General features: G+C 38.2%; 6 protein-coding genes across 9 annotated transcripts in view; 2 read left to right on the plus strand and 4 right to left on the minus strand.

Moving 5' to 3' along the window:
- LOC115436253 (zinc finger protein 883-like) overlaps positions 1–17,839 on the plus strand; it is a 445,178-nt gene that overhangs the window by 293,050 nt on the left and 134,289 nt on the right. The window lies entirely within an intron of this gene.
- Positions 1–17,839, minus strand: part of LOC115435234 (NACHT, LRR and PYD domains-containing protein 5-like) — a 753,056-nt gene that overhangs the window by 205,066 nt on the left and 530,151 nt on the right.
- LOC115436315 (zinc finger protein 239-like) overlaps positions 1–17,839 on the minus strand; it is a 364,410-nt gene that overhangs the window by 147,479 nt on the left and 199,092 nt on the right. The window lies entirely within an intron of this gene.
- LOC115436265 (zinc finger protein 345-like) overlaps positions 1–17,839 on the minus strand; it is a 356,130-nt gene that overhangs the window by 46,228 nt on the left and 292,063 nt on the right. The window lies entirely within an intron of this gene.
- Positions 1–17,839, plus strand: part of LOC115436292 (zinc finger protein 239-like) — a 324,079-nt gene that overhangs the window by 32,687 nt on the left and 273,553 nt on the right. The gene's annotated exons all lie outside the window — the stretch shown is intronic.
- On the minus strand, positions 11,308–15,120 carry LOC115435833 (zinc finger protein 239-like). The gene is made up of 3 exons (XM_030158445.1): positions 15,090–15,120; positions 13,103–13,690; positions 11,308–12,850 (listed from the first exon to the last, which is right to left on the minus strand). The coding sequence occupies exons 1-3, from the start codon at positions 15,118–15,120 to the stop codon at positions 12,552–12,554; spliced, it is 918 nt and encodes a 305-aa protein (XP_030014305.1). The 3' UTR covers positions 11,308–12,551.

Consider the following 17,839-nt stretch of genomic DNA (forward strand, 5'->3'; position numbering starts at 1 on the left):
AGGTGTTTGTGGGTGCTGTTTGTGGTGTGAGTTGAAGTGTAATGGCTGATACGTGTGTTGGTTCTGCTGTAGTTTTACTACCAGACCACTAGATGGCCTCCTGGAGCTGATGATGGGACCTGAAGGGAAGGACAAGCACAGCTGATTCTCAAAGTCTAGGAAGAAAATACAGCGGTGATGATGATCAATGACCATGTGATGATGGTTTCCCAGATTTCCATTAAAACCTGAAGGACTAAACCAGTCCAAACCAGAAGTCACATGACCAGAGGTCACATGACCAGAGGTTATTGAATCGCCTATAAATCAAAACCAGCGGGCTGTGATTCTGACCTGTGTTCACTTGTCCAGTGGAGGTATACATGTGTGGTCAAACATTCTAATTGTCCCCTAATACCCTATTAGAGCTGATTTTGAGAAAATTTTGTCAAGTTTTTGGATGTTTCTGGTTTTGAAAAATTCTTGTAAAAAAGTTCCATCCATATGAAGACGGGCAGATCTGATCTGAAAGCACATCTGGGAAAAGCACTTTTCTCATTGTTTAGAATATTGTAAAGATTTGACAAATGACTTATAATAGTTCTTTTTTCCATATTTTCCTTTTTACTCTGTGTATCCAGCATAATGTGGTCACATTTTATACAACCTTTCCAAAAAACTTGCTTTATTGATGTAAAGTTTGGGGCCACGAGATTTTAGGCATTTGATCCATTACAATGAAATTAGTGTTTTTTAATTGTTACCTCCGCCAAGGAGGTTATGTTTTTGCTGGCATTGGTTTGTCTGTCTGTTTGTCTGTCTGTCCGTGTGAAAGATAACTCAAAAGTTACGAACGGATTTAGATGAAAATTTCAGGAAATGTTGATACTGGCACAGGGAACAAATGATTAAATTTTGGTGTTGATCGGGGGTGGGGGGGCCACGGGGGCCCTCTGATCTGCCTTGGCGGAGGTCTGCACTCTCCAAGTGCCTCTAGTTTTTAATAGTTTTACCTGGAACTGGATGATGAAAATTACAGAAAATAAATATATTTATACCTATTTTAAGGTACTTTATACAAGTGTTTTCTAAATTATAGATAACTATGTGAACTTTGCATGTGTTTGTTTTGTTTTGATCCAGTTTTCTTAAAAATATCCTGACAAAAATACCTAAACTTGGCGCAAACATCCACTAGCCCTTGTGCTCAGATACTTATTAAAGCAATGGTTTTCAAACTTTTACAGTGGAGTACCCCCTGAAATAGACTTTTTACAGCGGAGTACCCCCTGAAATGGACTTTTTACAGTGGAGTACCCCCTGAAATAGACTTTTTACAGCGGAGTACCCCTTGAAATAGACTTTTTTATCCAAGTACCCCCAACTCTGGTTTCAACATTTTTGATTGAAAAAAATGAGTCCAAATGTGTTCCTGTGCCAAAGGTGTCTGTTTATTTTTACCAAACTTTGTAAACAAACAACATGTATTTGACTGTAATATATTTAAAAATATATATTTTTTAAAGTACATTTTTGTGCCAAATCTAAACTGAAAAGGGCCCTCTGACATTGAAAAGAAAAATAAATAAATTGGTCATTAATTAATCAATGAACCTTTCATCAACATAAAATAATTCCTTTTCTGCTCAAATAAACTCATTTTGAATATTATAAAATATAAATATTCTTCAAATGTTACCAAAGCTTCAACAAGATGATTGACAATAAAACTATTATATGAATGTATTTATTGTGTTTTATATTTCTGCATTAATTCTGTTTATTTATTTTGTATTTGGTGCATGATGACTTATTTAATGGATTTTTCCAAAAATATTCCCAGTACCCCCTGGGCTTCTTCCAAGTACCCCTGGGGGTACAGGTACCCCACTGTGGGAACCCCTGGATTAGAGGAAGTTTATGAATATGGAAAGTCCAAGTGCAATGAAACTCAAAGTCCTGGTAGAAAACCTCCTTTGGGTTCCCTCCTGAGGATCTGATCAGTGAGGTTCAAGTTCCAGCAGAATGCACAAACTGTCATCTTTAGTTAACAATGTCTGATAAAAGAAGAACATCCAGGTACTCCATTTAATGATGGACAGGTACTGGTTCCTTATATTGTATATGTTGGATATAATACAGTTATATTTGGAAACTTATGTGTTTGTTTTCATCAAACTAAATAGTCGGTGCTTTTGAGACTGTAGTCTGGTTGGATCTGCTCCTTTCTTTTTCCCTGAATGAAATTTGAAATATGGCTCGTATTTGTTCCAACACTAACTGGTGTCATAGAAACACACATTAGTTCACATATTTAATTGGATTTTATGTGAAGTTTAGTCTGAAACAGGACATTTTAACCATTTGTGTAAGTACAAAAACACTGATGTTCTTTTTTTTAATCCATTACCAGGCTTACTTTGCCATTTTTTAACTACAAATCTATAATTTAAGTCAATCATCAAAGTCCTTATAACTACCTACCAAATCTGTTTAATCAGTTACTTTAGGTTATGTAGTTGGAACAGTATACCCGTTTGAACAGCTAATGTTTGGATGGGTTAGCACATGCCCAGACCACTGGAAACCTGCCTAGAACCTTTAATGACACTAATGTTCTGTAGGTTTAAGTGTCTGCGCTCAAACATGAACATGTGGTTTATTTGGACACAACAGCTGATTGGTTTAGATTTGACGCCTGAGGGTGACACCAGAGGTCAAAGGTGAATGTGTTGGATCCTCCAATAGGAGTCCTCATATCTGTCAAATAACTCAGCTGTTCAGAGGAACACAAAACCAGGACAGTGTGTCTGTCAAATACCACAGTTTGGGGTGTTTTGGTCACATGATGCTCAAACTGTTGAGTCTGTGCTGTTCATTCAAAGCACATCTGGATCTGTCTATTACATGTTCCACTGAAATGGACTCAGTCCATGTTTTAATCTGGTGTCGTACTCCTGTACTCTGTTGAGTAGAGCAGAGCTGGACTACAGTAGAGCTGGACTCTACTGTAGTCCAGCTCTTTGATCCGCACTGATCTGATTAAATTCTGTTGTATGTCACTCCAGTTCTTATGGTGTTTGGCTGCCATACCTACACATTTTTGTCCTTTTGTCTGTTATTCGACACCATCTGATGGTGTGTCAATTTACTCCTAGACCTCCAGTTCACATAACCCTAACCCTCAGCGCTTGGAGTCTGACGCACCATGAACATACATGTGGAGAGCTTAGAATGGAACAGATAACACACCAATTAATGTCAGTTAAAAGTGGTGTGTAGTGGTGTATCCTGATGTCCTGTTGCTTTGATGGTCAGCCCTGGTGTTATAGAAACACATGCCCCCCCCACACTGTCAAGTAAGTCTGCAGTCACGTTGGGTTGACATTTCCCAGTTGGTCAGATTGTAGAACGCTTCACATGCTCTTAGATCATGATGTCAGTACCAGCTGGTCATCCCCACACCCACCTCAACACTGGGGGGGTGGAGCCTGTAAGCAGTGCCCCAGACTATGGATGACATTTCCAACCACTTTTCCCTTTAAATTCTGTTCAGTCTTTTCCAAAGCAGCTGCAGACTTTATTGTTTCCACAGGCTTTGAATGAGCTGTGGGTTTTTCAGACCATGTTCTTAGTTTTTATGCCTGTGGACGGAGCTGTGTGTCTGTGTTTGTCTGTGGATCCTACTTCTATTTGACTCTAAAGCACTTTGTGAATTCTTTCTGTGAAAAGTTCCATATAAATAAATTTTACTTACTTACTTCTGATGGATGTGGGACAGTGAGTCCAATCCCTCCCTTACAGTGGTTCAGCTGGTCCACAACCACCTGAGGCTCAGAAGTGGGTCGGCTGCAGAAACGTCAACACTTCCTCTTTTTAAGCGTCCGTTTCTGTGGCGTAACATTAAATCAAGGCATTGTTACAAAGCAGCTGAGATTCACTTCCCCCTTTTGAATCTAAAGACTTGATTTTCTCTGTACTTTTACTGATGGTGAAGTTACCAGTTCAACACACGGTCCAGTCTAATCTAAATAGTCCAGAGGAGTTTAATGGACCAGTGAGGAGAAAAACCCTGACCCTCAGTAACATCATCAACAACAACAACCACTGAGTTCAACCACTGAGGTTTCACATCAGCTTCTACTCTGAGGCGTGGTCTCATCACAGTCACTTCAGAAGACTCCAACAAATGGATTAAAGCTCATCCAGTTTCTACTGAGTAAAGAACCCACAGTGTAGAGGTGAGAGTCAACAGGTCCAACATTACCTTCATAGAGAGATGCAGAGACTCACAGCTGCTGCCGTTTGGAGAGGAAGTAGAAATGAAGCCAACATGAAGTGGATGAGAGGAAGAGGAGTCAGAACAGAGAACATGTTTACAACAGTTTCTACTGTCGTTACTTCATAGACTGATAGGAACCATTATCTGGGTCCAACTTTACCTCCAGTTCTATCACATTTAGAACCCAAACTGGATCCCACTGACTTTGGGATGAATCCTCAGTGACAGATCTTCAGTGTTTCTTCGTATTCTTCTTCCATCCTTTATGTCAGCAGGTCAAATCTGCCCTGAGATGAAAACCTCAGTAAATGAGGACAGAACCAACACCTTTCCTCCATAAATGAGTCCATAGAGGATGTGTTTGGGTTCAGTGGTACAGAGGATTCCTCAGCTGGGTGGGGCTCACAGGGTTGATCTTTGACCTGTTTCCTGTTGGTTTCCAGTGTTGCTGAGCTGTGGTTGTGTGTTGGAGATTCCAGCCAGTCCAGATTGTACTTGAACTTGGACTAATGTTAGTTCAGTCTAATCCAGTGGTTCTCAAACTGTGGGGTGGACCCGTAGGGGAGGTGTGAAGTTTTACCAGGGGGTCATGGGATCAGTCCTGAGTGTTTGTTTTTGTTCTTCAGGTTAGAACATGTATCAGGTGGAACTAATAAACATTAGTGTTGGGAGCACCCTGGACTCATTTTAGGGACGTCCACCAAACCAACCTACTGCCATGGTCATAGTTGTAGATAATTGCACATTTCCTATTTTGTTTGTAAAAATATTGTCCAGGGAGCAGTCTGAGTTTATTTGTATTGTTCAAGCAAAATCAAAGTTATTTGAACGTAAATATTAACTTAACCCTTCTGCTGCCTTTGTCTTGAGCTCGATAGGGCCTCTTTGACCCAACAAAGACAGTGGGAGGGCAGTTTATACTCAAAATTGGAATTCAGAGGGTCCGTTCAACCTGACGAGGACAGACAGAGAGAGAGAGAGTGCAGGAATATACAGAACCACAGGTCATTTCTGCTCGACAAAGACTAGAGGAGGGTTAATTATAGTTAACAAATGATTTTTTTAAAAAGCCAAATGTATTGTTCCAATATTGATGTTTCTTTCAATCACAGTTCTAATTGCACCACTGTTCCAATGTTGTTGGGGTTGAGGGGGGCCTGGAGGTTTTTGGTCCTCCAAAGGGGGTCCCACTGATACAGATGGAGGACCCCAGGTGTAAGTGCCAGTGTTGACTATTTTGCTGCAGTAGTCAGACACATTTAGAGTTTGGATCCAGGTTCATCAGTCCCTGCACATGATTGACAGGTATTGACTGAACTTATGTTGAGTTACCTGAAGACAACAAAAACCACTTTCAGATTATGGGAAATATTTGGATTGGATCCATTTCCATAAACATTTTCCAGACTGAAATGTTCAAACATACATTATTAAACTATGAATCTCCGCTTAATTCAGATGAAAAAGACGTGGTTTATTTCTGCTGCTGATTGACAGTGAAAGCAGTGATCACATGTGTCCAGGCCACATGAATCACTAAGTAGATAATTATTAAAATCAGTTATTGGTCATATTTAATCCTGAGTTCATATTGTGGAAAGTGAACATTCCATGTGTCAGTCTGATAGAAGTGTATTTACCTGGATACAGGTCCTGAACCTGTTGGTCGGACTCATCGATGGTGGAACAGACTCATTCCCAGTGTCTCCGACTGGGACTGAATGAGGTCTGTGCTCTGCCACTGCTGTTCTGCTTTTATTCTGTTATTTCAGACTGGAGTGAGCAAATGCAACCACATTTCATTCTGTATACACTTGTATATATGATTGACAATAAAGTCTGTCTAAGTCTAATATAGGATATATACAGGTAATATAGTATAACAGGTAGTATAGGATATATACAGGTAATATAGGATATACAGGTAGTATAGGATATATACAGGTAATATAGGATATACAGGTAGTATAGGATATATACAGGTAGTATAGGATATACAGGTAGTATAGGATATATACAGGTAATATAGGATATACAGGTAGTATAGGATATATATAGGTAATATAGGATATATACAGGCAATATAGGATATATATGGTAATATAGGCTATATACAGGCATGTAGAATATATCAGGTAATATAGAATATATACAAGCGTATAGGACATATAGAGGTTTGCCTGTATATATCCTATATGCCTGTGTAGTTATATAGCCTGTATATATCCTATCACTTGTGTGTGTGTGTGTGTGTGTGTGTATGTGTATGTATATATATATATATATATATATATATATATATATATATATATATATATATATATATATATATATATATATATATATATATACACACACACATGCGCACCACACACACACACACACACACACACATATATATATATATATATATATATATATATACACACACAGACACACAAGTGATAGGATATATACAGGCTATATAACATATACACAGACAATATAGGATTTTTACAGGCAATATAACATATATACAGGTAATTTAGATGACAAACCAATAAATAATAAACCAACTGTCCTCTATTGTTTTCAACAGGACAACCATCTCTAGTCAGGATCGTCCTTCTCACCATATTTGTTGTCGTGTTTCTTGTCACTATTGCTGTTGTGGCAAAGACCAGGAAAAAAAGGTGAGACAGAAGCCATTTGTTTGCTTGTAAAACATATAAAATACAAATGAGCTGCTTTTTCTGCATCGATTTAATGAACAAAGGACCTCAGGAAATTTAGTTTTATATTTGCAAACTGAATCATGAGGCATCAAACATGTTGTTTGTTAGATTCTGTTGGGAATGTAGTGACATCAGCTCTCTGTGTGACAAGAGTTCCTTCCAATGGTACATTGTGTAATCAATGTTGTGGTTGTCATATAACACTGAAACTTCCTCTTCTATTTTCCTGACAGGACAAACACTAATAGAGGAACTGAAAATGTTTGAGTCCAATGGTTTTACCCTCATCTGTCTTTCACTGTGGTCATTCAAACATGCAAACACCATGACAGGAATTTTATTAATTTAGCAATTCAAAAGATCCATCAATATAAGAACATTTTCATTGCACTTTTCTGCACTTTATCTCTGTTAAAAGAGTTTAATTTCATGCAGGTGAAACATAAATGTAGAATCTAAACATGATACAGCGTACATGACCACTTATATATTCTATTTATAGTATTATTTTATTGGAGTTGTGACTAACAGTGACTTTAAAGTAGTGCAATAGTCCGGGTTTTCAGCATAGTCTTCAAGTAGAATAGAAAGAGTCATCAGAGGTGAGAAAGAAAGAAAATATTAAAAAAGTTCATTTAGGAAGAAAAACAAGTTGAAAAAGAGGAAATACCATGAGGAGCTTCTCACCAGAGGGTCATATAGCGCCACCTGTTGTCACTCTGTAATTACTTTACAAATAACACTAGCACAAAATCAGGATTAGTAATAAACATTTAACCCATAAAGACCTTGTAGAAGCCATACTTCTTTAGTGGCAGTTCACAAATGAATTTTTCCTCTATTTTTAACCCTGCTTAAGTTATTTATCACCATTTATTTACAATATTATCTTCTGTATTTTGTATTTTTAAGTGAAAATCAGGTATTTTCCTAGATTTAATTCACTGATCATGTAGGTGATCATTAAACTCAGATTAAAGTTGATGGTCATTATATCAGAAACAGAGAAACTGGAGGAAAAAATTGCTTTTTTCTGCAAAATATATTATTAACTGAATTTAAACCCAGTGTGTCCATCCACTGTCATTGATCCAACTCCATGGGTTTTACTGGTGAATCAGTGTTGTAGAATATGATGTTGTTTCCATGGACGCATTCATTTTGTTCTTTTTTTTTTTCTCCATAAATTTTACTTGTGATTTTGTCTGTTTTTGTTCATGTTGTTGCCTCATTCATTTTTTTCCTCTAATTTTGTTCATTTTGTGGCTTATTTGGTTCATGTTACTTATTATTTTGTTGATTTATTATTCAGTTTTGTTCATTTTATTGGTTAATTTGGCAGTTTTTTGTTCATTTCATTGCTTTTTTATTCATTTAATAATTTTTTTGCTCATTTCTTTCATGTTATTTAATATTTTGTTGATTTCTTATTAGTTTTTGTTCATTTTGTTAATTACTTTGCCCCTTTTTGTTCCTTTTGATGCTCATCTTATTTATTTTTTACCTTATTTTAATTTGTTTTTTGCTGAATTTTTCACATTATTTTGAAGGGTTTTTTTTTTATTATTATTAATTTTTGTTCATTTTATTCACCGTCATTGATCCAACTTCATAGGTTTTACTGGTGAATCAATGTTGTAGAACATGATGGTGTTCCACGGTAACACGGAAACCTCAGAACGTCCAAATGGTCATATCTGATGACATGAAAAGATGACAAACTGTATTTACACCAAGTATTGACATGTATTGATAGGATGAGTGGATCAACAGGTATAAACAGTTTAAGATCAGTAGATGGTTTTGGTTGAAGGTGGATGTTTGGGTCTTTATGGGTTCAGATTGTAACTGTTACATTGAATCTTTAATAGATTCACTCAAATGATAAATGTAGTAAGTTAAATTTAAGTAAGTTTAAATTACACATTAAGGGGTGAATTTTCTGTGAGTGGATGCAGAAAACACTCAGAAGACTGTCTGAATGTATTATATAGGAAAAGGTTTCTGAAAACCAACTCATGGGAATAGATGTAAAATGTTTCTAGAGTCCTAAGTATCTGTCTGAGCTGAAGGAAACCACAGCACATATGCACACTCCTGAAGGACACACATCATTTAGACCAAATATGTGTGTGAACCTTGGGTTGGAGATGTCCAGTCTGCTGATCCAGATGGAGGATGGACTTCAAGGCAAAGTCCACAAACATGGATCAAACCATGCTTTAAGTTACAGTTTATCAAACAGACGTAAGAGGTTTTGTTTTGTGTAATGTTTTGACAATAATTACACTTTCATACATTCTTGCACATGGTTGATGTTTCTGAATGTTTTTTACTTGCAGACACAAATACACATGAGGAACATCTACTTTGTCATGACTGTTTAGGTTTATTTACCACTTATGATCTTAATCAAATCCTGTATTATTGTACAGATATTTAATAACTTATTTCCTAAATATATGTATGTGTCTTTAATTAAAACCTGATGCCTGAATGATGTGTTCTGTCACTTTTGTGTAATGTTTTTACAGAATAAGGCATTATTAGACACATGTAAAACAGTATAAATCACGGTTCTATGGTTCTGTCTAATCCACTATCCTGTCACATTAGAGACACTATAGAAACAAACCAAATAAAAAAGAAAGAAAGAAACCAAATTCGAAAAAGATGATTATACTCAAACGTTCATGTGGACCAATAGATCTAATGACAATGTCTTCTTTAAACCCTCTGGATCAGTGTCACATTTATTACCTCGATGACACCAAAACATGTTTATTCTCTTGTGTGTCTGAGACTTATTCCTTTGTTTTCTACATTTTTGACAAGAAAACTTTGTAGTCGGACTGAACATCTTCTGTTTCTTCAAAGTAGAAAAATAACTCCCAGTGATGTTTAACAGATTCATTATATAAATGTGAATAAATGAAATGATAGATAATCTAGATGTCTAATCAATGCATGGGTGCATTCCTCTGATTTCAGGTGTTTTGGACCATCTTAATCACATCCTTCAGTTTTCTATGTAAATGTATTGATACTAATACATCCACTTGTTTTAACGCAGATGAAGCTACACATGGAAGCTCCGTTCATTTAATGTCATCATTTCTCTGAATCTACAGAAAATGACTTGATTTGCAGCTTCACTTTAACTTTGATGTCCACCATCTGTATCTACTAAAACATCAAATGTTTCTTTGTTCCTTCTGTGGTTGATAAGATGAAAATTATAAACGATTGACCAATTACTGACCCCAGTCTAAAATGACACATTATCAGCCACATTGACTCACATGATCAGAGCCCCCCCTCCTCTAATATCTTGTAGTTTTTCCCCTCTTCATACAAAGGAACTCTGGACGTTTCCTTACTGATCTCATTGTGTCTTCATGATGTTCTGATCACTTGTCACCACTTGCTGATTTGAACCTTCTCTCTTTTCTGTCAGAATCCTGTCATTGTGTGCCATGCCATTATCTTGTGTATAGAAGACTCACGGCCTTTGCTCCTCCTCACCCTTTTACTCCTCCACCTTAGTCTTGTGCTTTCGTTCCAGAGGCTCCTCCTTCCAAAGGGTGAATAAACTCACATGTGAGACCAGCCTTGTCTTTTGTGCTCTTTATTGACACATTTTTCCACCAGAAGTATAACATCACCTGGACTGAAAACTGGAAAGGGTCACATTAAGAAGTAATTGAACAAATAATGTGTGGATGGTGTTAAAGGGTGATTATGGTAAATACTGTGGACTGTAGGTGGTTCCATGGAAAACCAAACCCAATAATTAAATATGGGAGAATTCCATGGATGAGTAAATAATGAACATTCAGAGATGGGAGTTGGTTCATTCCACTGAGTAAAGTGACAGGAAACAGTTGAGTTCTTCATATGATTTGAAGACCTGGAAGTAGACCGTGTCCAAGTCTGGAAGTCTCTGAAACAGCAGCTGGATTTGGACGGCTGATCTAGAACCTTCTGGACCAGTTTTACATGAGTCCTATCTAAAGGAGGTCCCAACATGATGAGAGGAAACACCTTCCTTTACTCACATGATGATGGGGAAGGATAAAGTCACTGAACCACTTCTGTCCAACAACCAGCTCATTACAGCCAAGACCAGATCAGATCCCACGACCTCTGAGTTCCAGACCTGATCCTGAACCCACTGAGCTCCAAGGACACTGATGAGGCGGTTCCACCTGTTCACTCCTGTTTTAGTGTGAATCAGTTCTACACACAGGCTGCATCAGGTCTGAACATGAAAACAGTGGAAGAAGAAAAAGCCCTTCAAATGAAACAGTGACTGTGACCTCTGACCTCCGGAGCAGTTCCTCATCCATCTGAGCCACTAGAGGAGTGGAATGAGCCCTCCACACATTCACTACTGACTCCTTCTTCTTCTGTGGTGTCAGGCTTTGGCCATGTCAGGCCTTTCTGTGTGGTTTTTCAGCAGCATTAGACTCCACTGAGTCTGACAGACCACAGTCACATGTTTCCTGTTTGAGTCGGTTTGTCTCCTTTGGACTGATTCCATCAGCTTTATTGCAGTCACATTTATCACCACACTCACAAAGAAAATACACCATATTAATATTCTCTTGTGTTACAAATCCACTTTATAATTAGAATAAAACAAATTGAAAAAATACAACATAGTACAACAAAATATTTGTAATATTTCTGATACATAAAGTGGTTCCACTATACCACGGTCATCAGTAGTTCAGCATTTTCAATCAAATCAAACACATTCTGCAGGTCAGGGTTAGACCAGCGGAAAAAAGTTGAATCCAGTTTGATATTAAAGTTAACACTGGACCAGACCAGTACCAGATTGGACCACTAGATGGAGCACTGACTAGTTGTGATGTCTCCATTGGTGGTGGTGAACTTTCTGCTAAACAGACTTCCTCCTCCAAAGGAATGTGATCTCCTTCATGTTGTCGGCCTCAGTTTGGGACTAAACCACTACCAGCTCATCAGTCATTCTGTCTCAGTTATATCATGTTCATCATGTTGTTTCTAACTGATGTAAATCCAACTGTGTGAACCCCAACCAGCAACAGAATCACAACAACAAGGTTTAACAAGGATTAAAGTCCACAGAGTCAGTGAGAAGTAGTATCGCCATAGAAACCAGGTCCTTTTTGACCTCCACTAGTTGAACTTTTCACCTCGTGGCAGGTTGAGGTTCAGTAACGTCACTGTTTTGTGAAGGTGGTGCATTAGAACACACTTCTGTACTCTGAGAAAAACAAAACACAGCCTTCAGTCTGATGTTTGTCTTCACATCTGGATTATGTAAAGTCTGATCTGGAGGTTTTTAAGTCTGATGTTCTTGTCAGAAGTGGGTGCTGCTGGTTCACACATACTGTGTTTCTTCTTGTCATCTGATGCTGAGGGACATTTTGGTCCAGACGTTGATGATTCACATCTGCACTAATGACAGCAGAGGGCAGAGGATGACGAGAATCTTCCATCGCATTGGAAACATTCAAACTGTTTAGGTGTGTTATGACACTGACTCTTTCCACTAGGGTCCAATGTCTTACTTTTTGTACAACTGTTCAGTTTTTTTCTTGTGTCTTGACATGTTCATGTTTCGTACATTTTGAACCTGTGACAAAAGATCTGTCATAGAATCTGCACTGGTAGGGTCTCTCTCCAGTGTGAGTCCGTTGGTGGATTTTTAGGTGATTAGCTTTGGTGAAAAACTTCCCACACTGGTCACAGCCATATGGTCTTCCTCCAGTATGGATGCGTTGGTGAATTTTTAAGTTTCTTGCTGTGGTGAAAGCATTTCCACATTGGTCACACTCATATGGTTTTTCTCCAGTGTGGAGACGTTGGTGTCTTTTTAGGTTACCTGTTGTGGTGAAAGCATTTCCACACTAGTCACATTCATTTGGTCTTTCTCCACTGTGAATGTGTTGGTGGATTTTTAGGTAACTTGCTCTGGTGAAAGCATTTCCACACTGGTAACACCCATATGGTCTTTCTCCAGTGTGGATGCGTTGGTGTCTATTTAGTTCACTTGCTCTGGTGAAAGTCTTTCCACACTGGTCACACTCATATGGTCTTTCTCCAGTGTGGATGCGTTGGTGGATTTTTAGGGAACTTGATGTGGTGAAAGCATTTCCACACTGGTCACACTCATATGGTCTTTCTCCAGTGTGGATGCGTTGGTGCAATTTTAGGCTATCAGCTCTGGTGAAAGCATTTCCACACTGGTTACACTCATATGGTCTTTCTCCTGTGTGGATGCGTTGGTGGACTTTTAGGTGCCCAACTGTGGTGAAAGCATTTCCACACTGGTCACACTCATATGGTCTTTCTCCAGTGTGGCTGCGTTGGTGGACTTTTAGGTCTATTACTGTGGTGAAAGCATTTCCACATTGGTAACACACATATGGTCTGTCTCCAGTGTGGATGCGTTGGTGGATTTTTAGGACACTTGCTCTGGTGAAAGCATTTCCACACTGATCACATCCATATGGTTTTTCTCCAGTGTGGGTGCGTTGGTGGATTTTTAGGTCACTTGTTCTTGTGAAAGCCTTTCCACACTGGTCACACTCATATGGTTTTTCTCCAGTGTGGATGCGTTGGTGATCTTTAAGCACATTCCTCTGGGTGAAACTCTTTCCACACTGGTCACACTCATATGGTCTTTCTCCAGTGTGGATGCGTTGGTGTCTTGTTAGGGAACCTGCTGTGGTGAAAGTCTTTCCACACTGGTCACAGGTGGGTCTTCCATCCATGTTTGCTGGAATCAGGTGATCTTTGTCCAGACACAACTTTTAGGTTTCACTTTAAATTCACCTTTGGCTTCTCTCTACATCAAAACACAAAGAAACAGAAGAGGTGGTCACTGAAATGCAATGGAACAAACACATCCCTTTCAAACCAGATTAAGCAGACAGACAAAATTAACTCGTTAGATAATTAATAGGACATTTTCAAACATTTAAAAACTCCATCCTCTTATTCTACACGTGAAAATTGATGCAGATTCCACAATGCACAAATGAATTACAACAATTATTTGTTTCATGACACAACCTCAGAACTCGAGGACTTCCGACTGACGTTCGATATGTGAGGCGGCCAGGTCCTGGAGCTCAGCAGACAATTTCAATTTAATTGTGTTTGTAAGCGTGCAGAATGCATATGGATTAGGGATGGGAATCGAGAACCGGTTCTTTTTTGAGAACCGGTTCCCAGTAGCTCGATTCCTTGGAATCGTTTGCGTGCCTGCTTAACGATTCTGCTTATCGATTCCGCCTTCATTGTGCATGCGCGATGACATCACATGTACGCTGTATTGTTTTGGTCAGAACGTAGCCAACATGGTGTTGAGGCAGAAACGGTCCAAACAGATGACATGAGGTCCACTTGGAACACTTGCAAAGCTTCCATGTCTTCAAAAGGGTGGAATCCCTCCAATATCCTCAAACATTTGCCCACAGCATGTGAATCATTTACAGGAATGTCACGTCTTTGATACTTAGCGGCGCTTGCGAATGTAGCGGCAGAGTGAATGCCGGGCCGGTTCCAGTATGGGCAACAAATGTCGTAACTCCTCAAATAGAAGTTTCCAAAGGTAAGAAGGGAAAGGAAATGAGGTGTACAACAACTGGAGACAAGTCAAGCCGAGTAAAACCGGTTCCACGTAGTGGAAATGCGGCAATAAAGGAATTAGTAAAGCGTCTTTAGTTTCACTTTCACTGTACTCCCCCCCAGCCCCTGCCCCCAAACCAGGCCAGCGTCATCTGTTATTATTATTTCTACATAATCTATATGTTCTATTTTCTGTGCAGAGGTGGAAATATAAAAGACAGTTAATGCAAATACACCCATTTGTACTCTTTTATTCCCTCATCCAATGACAATCGATAAGAAAATCAATAAGGAATCAGATTGATAAGCAATATCGATAATGGAATCGGAATTGGTAAATTCTTAACGATTCCCATCCCTAATATGGATGGATAAAAATATCTTTGTAAAGTCTTGCAATCCCAAGTAAGGAACTTCAGCTAACAGAGAACTTGTTTAAAAGTTTTTTTTTCCTCATCTAAAATATGGCTGGTCGTATGTAGTTGTACGTAGTACAGCTACTTTCTCCGTATTCTCCATCGACAAAATTATGATGGCGATTGCATCTTTGGATACAAAAATAGATACACAAACGGCTGCCCTTCGTCAAGAAATAGCCTCTATTTGTCAAGAGCTGCATGCTACTGTTAGCTCCTTACAGTTTGCTAATGCACAGAATACGAAGCGCATTGACGACCTTGAGCTGTCTGCTACACAGTGCAACTCGACAGTCATGACTTTGGAAACTGCTGTGAACAAATTACAGTCAGATGTGTGCAGCCTGACACATAAATGTCTGGACTTGGTAGGCCACAGCCGTCATCAGAATATTTGGCTTATTGGAATAGAAGAAGTTAAAGAAGGGAACAACCCGCAGCAATTCTGTGCAGCTGCATTGAAGGATATACTGGATCTGGAGGAGACTCCCCATCTGGACTGTGGCCATCATTCGCTAGCACCGAAACCTCAGGCAGGGGAGAAGTCCAGACCGCTCATAATCCACGTTCATCATGGAGACGTGAAGGATTGCATCCTCCGCCTTTCCAGTCAGAAGAAGCAGCTGTTCTACGAGGGGAAATGTGTGCATATCTTTCCAGATTTTGCTCCAGAGGTGGAAAAGAAGCGAGTGGCTTTTACAGAAGCGAAGCAGCTTCTTAGAAATATCAAAGACATTAAGTTCGGTCTCTGTTATCCAGCTACCTTTCGTATCATATTCAAAGGTGAGAAAAAGTTCTTTATCAACCCCGACCTTGCCATTTCCTATATAAAGGAGACAATTTTACCTCCATCTGATTAAGTATGTACTTGGACACTGTCTCTAAGTGACTGAACTCTCCAGGTTTATTTTTGTGAGAAAGTTTCTACTTCTTTGGAATTAAGCAGGTCTATTGCCTACTAAAAGTGAGATAGTGTTATAATGTGTGTTCTAGGATAATAGAGGCATCTTTACCTTTTTTCTCTCTCTTGTCTTTTATGAGCCTACAGAAACATTTTATTATTATAATTATTATAATTATTATATCCAGTTGATAGAGGCACTTTTCAGTGTGCCTTTAATTTTGTTTTCCCTCACATGGTAGCCTAACCTATTGTGTTATGTCTGAATTGATTTTCCTGAGGCTGCTTTCATTTGCTTTTACCATCAGATTTATTATTATTATTATTATTATTATTATTATTATTATTATTATTATTATTATTATTATTATAATAAACTGCATACCTTATTTCATATTGGGCTACTCCTTTGTTGATTGCGTATAAAGTTAATCTCATCCAGTTGGCTGCTGCTGGACAATGCAGTATGTTTAGTAGCCTAATATTAAACTTGGCTATTGCCTGCTTATGTCTGTCAGTTTACAGCAGCTGTCTGCTCTCACTGTCTACAACCAAGTCTACTTCATTTGATTAATACATTGTATATGGTATTTTGCACTGTGTATACTTTTGATTATTATTGTTTGCTGTGCTTTGTATCAGTTTTAGTTAAGTTAGAGACTCAAGTTAGAGATCTGGGGTACTTACTCTTGGGATCATACACTTTGTTGGGGATAGTGATGGAGGGTGGGGGGGTAAGTGTAGTTTTTGTATTGAAAGTCCTTCTATTATTTTGTTGGTCTTCTTTCTTTTCATTTTGTCCACTTGGAATTGCACTTTGTTTCAAACATAACATCTGCCAGAGTCTCAGAATTCATCTGTCACAATTCAGATTGTGTCTGTTCAATACGATCATTATTTCAGATCATGGCTAATTTAACCCTTTCATGCACTGTCCACTCCAGTAGACAGTTCTACTCCAGTTGTTCTCTTGTATATTAATGGGTTTTGTTGTTTTAGTTCCATATCAGCCAACACAGTGGACGCTTATGCACCATCCCATACACTGTAATTCAGATCATTACTGTAACTTTACTGTTCTTGATAAACCTGATCTGTAGTAACATGTTTGAGTGTAAATCAATTGTCATTTGTTAGACAAGAAGGGTTTTTTTTGCATATTATCTCCATGAAGTGAGTAATTATTAGCATTAGAATATGTTAAAATGTGAGAAGACATCAGATTAGCAGCATTAAAAAAATTTTTATTTCATTGTTTTCATATCACTTTCTGATATTGGGTTTTAAACACGTTTCTTTACTATCAAAAATTAAATGCATGGATATTTTTGTAACTCCATAGGAAAAAAAAAAAAACTTGATCGCATTGTTTTTTTCATGGCTAAACACTGAAGAAAAAAATCTTGACTAAGGTTCTCATAATTCGTGCATGAAAGGGTTAAATATCCCTTCTCCTGTGAAACGCACCAAGGTCCTTGCTCATCTTAAGGTCTTAAAAACAAAGATAGCGTTTCTAACTGAGACACACATGCACAGGTCAGACCATAACAGTCTAAAGCAGGGGTCTCAAACATGCGGCCCGAGGGCCAAATGTGGCCCGCCAAAGGTTCCAATGTGGCCCGAGGGATGAATTTGCAAAGTGCAAAAATTTCACAGTCAAGGCTGTGGAACTCATTTTAGTTCAGGTTCCACATTCAGACCAATATGATCTACAGTCAAATAAGAACAGCATAAAAACCTACAAAAAATAATGACTCCATATTTTCTTCTTGGTCTGATGTGAAAAAAATAATATTACACTATGCCTATAAACAATGACAACTTCAAATGTTTGTCTTTGTTTTAGTGCAAAAAAATAACATAAAATTATGAAAATATTAACATTTACAAAGTATCCTGTAACAATAAAATGTGAATAACC

This window comes from Sphaeramia orbicularis, chromosome 16 (assembly GCF_902148855.1).
Source record: "Sphaeramia orbicularis chromosome 16, fSphaOr1.1, whole genome shotgun sequence".
Taxonomy (NCBI): Eukaryota; Metazoa; Chordata; class Actinopteri; order Kurtiformes; family Apogonidae; genus Sphaeramia; species Sphaeramia orbicularis.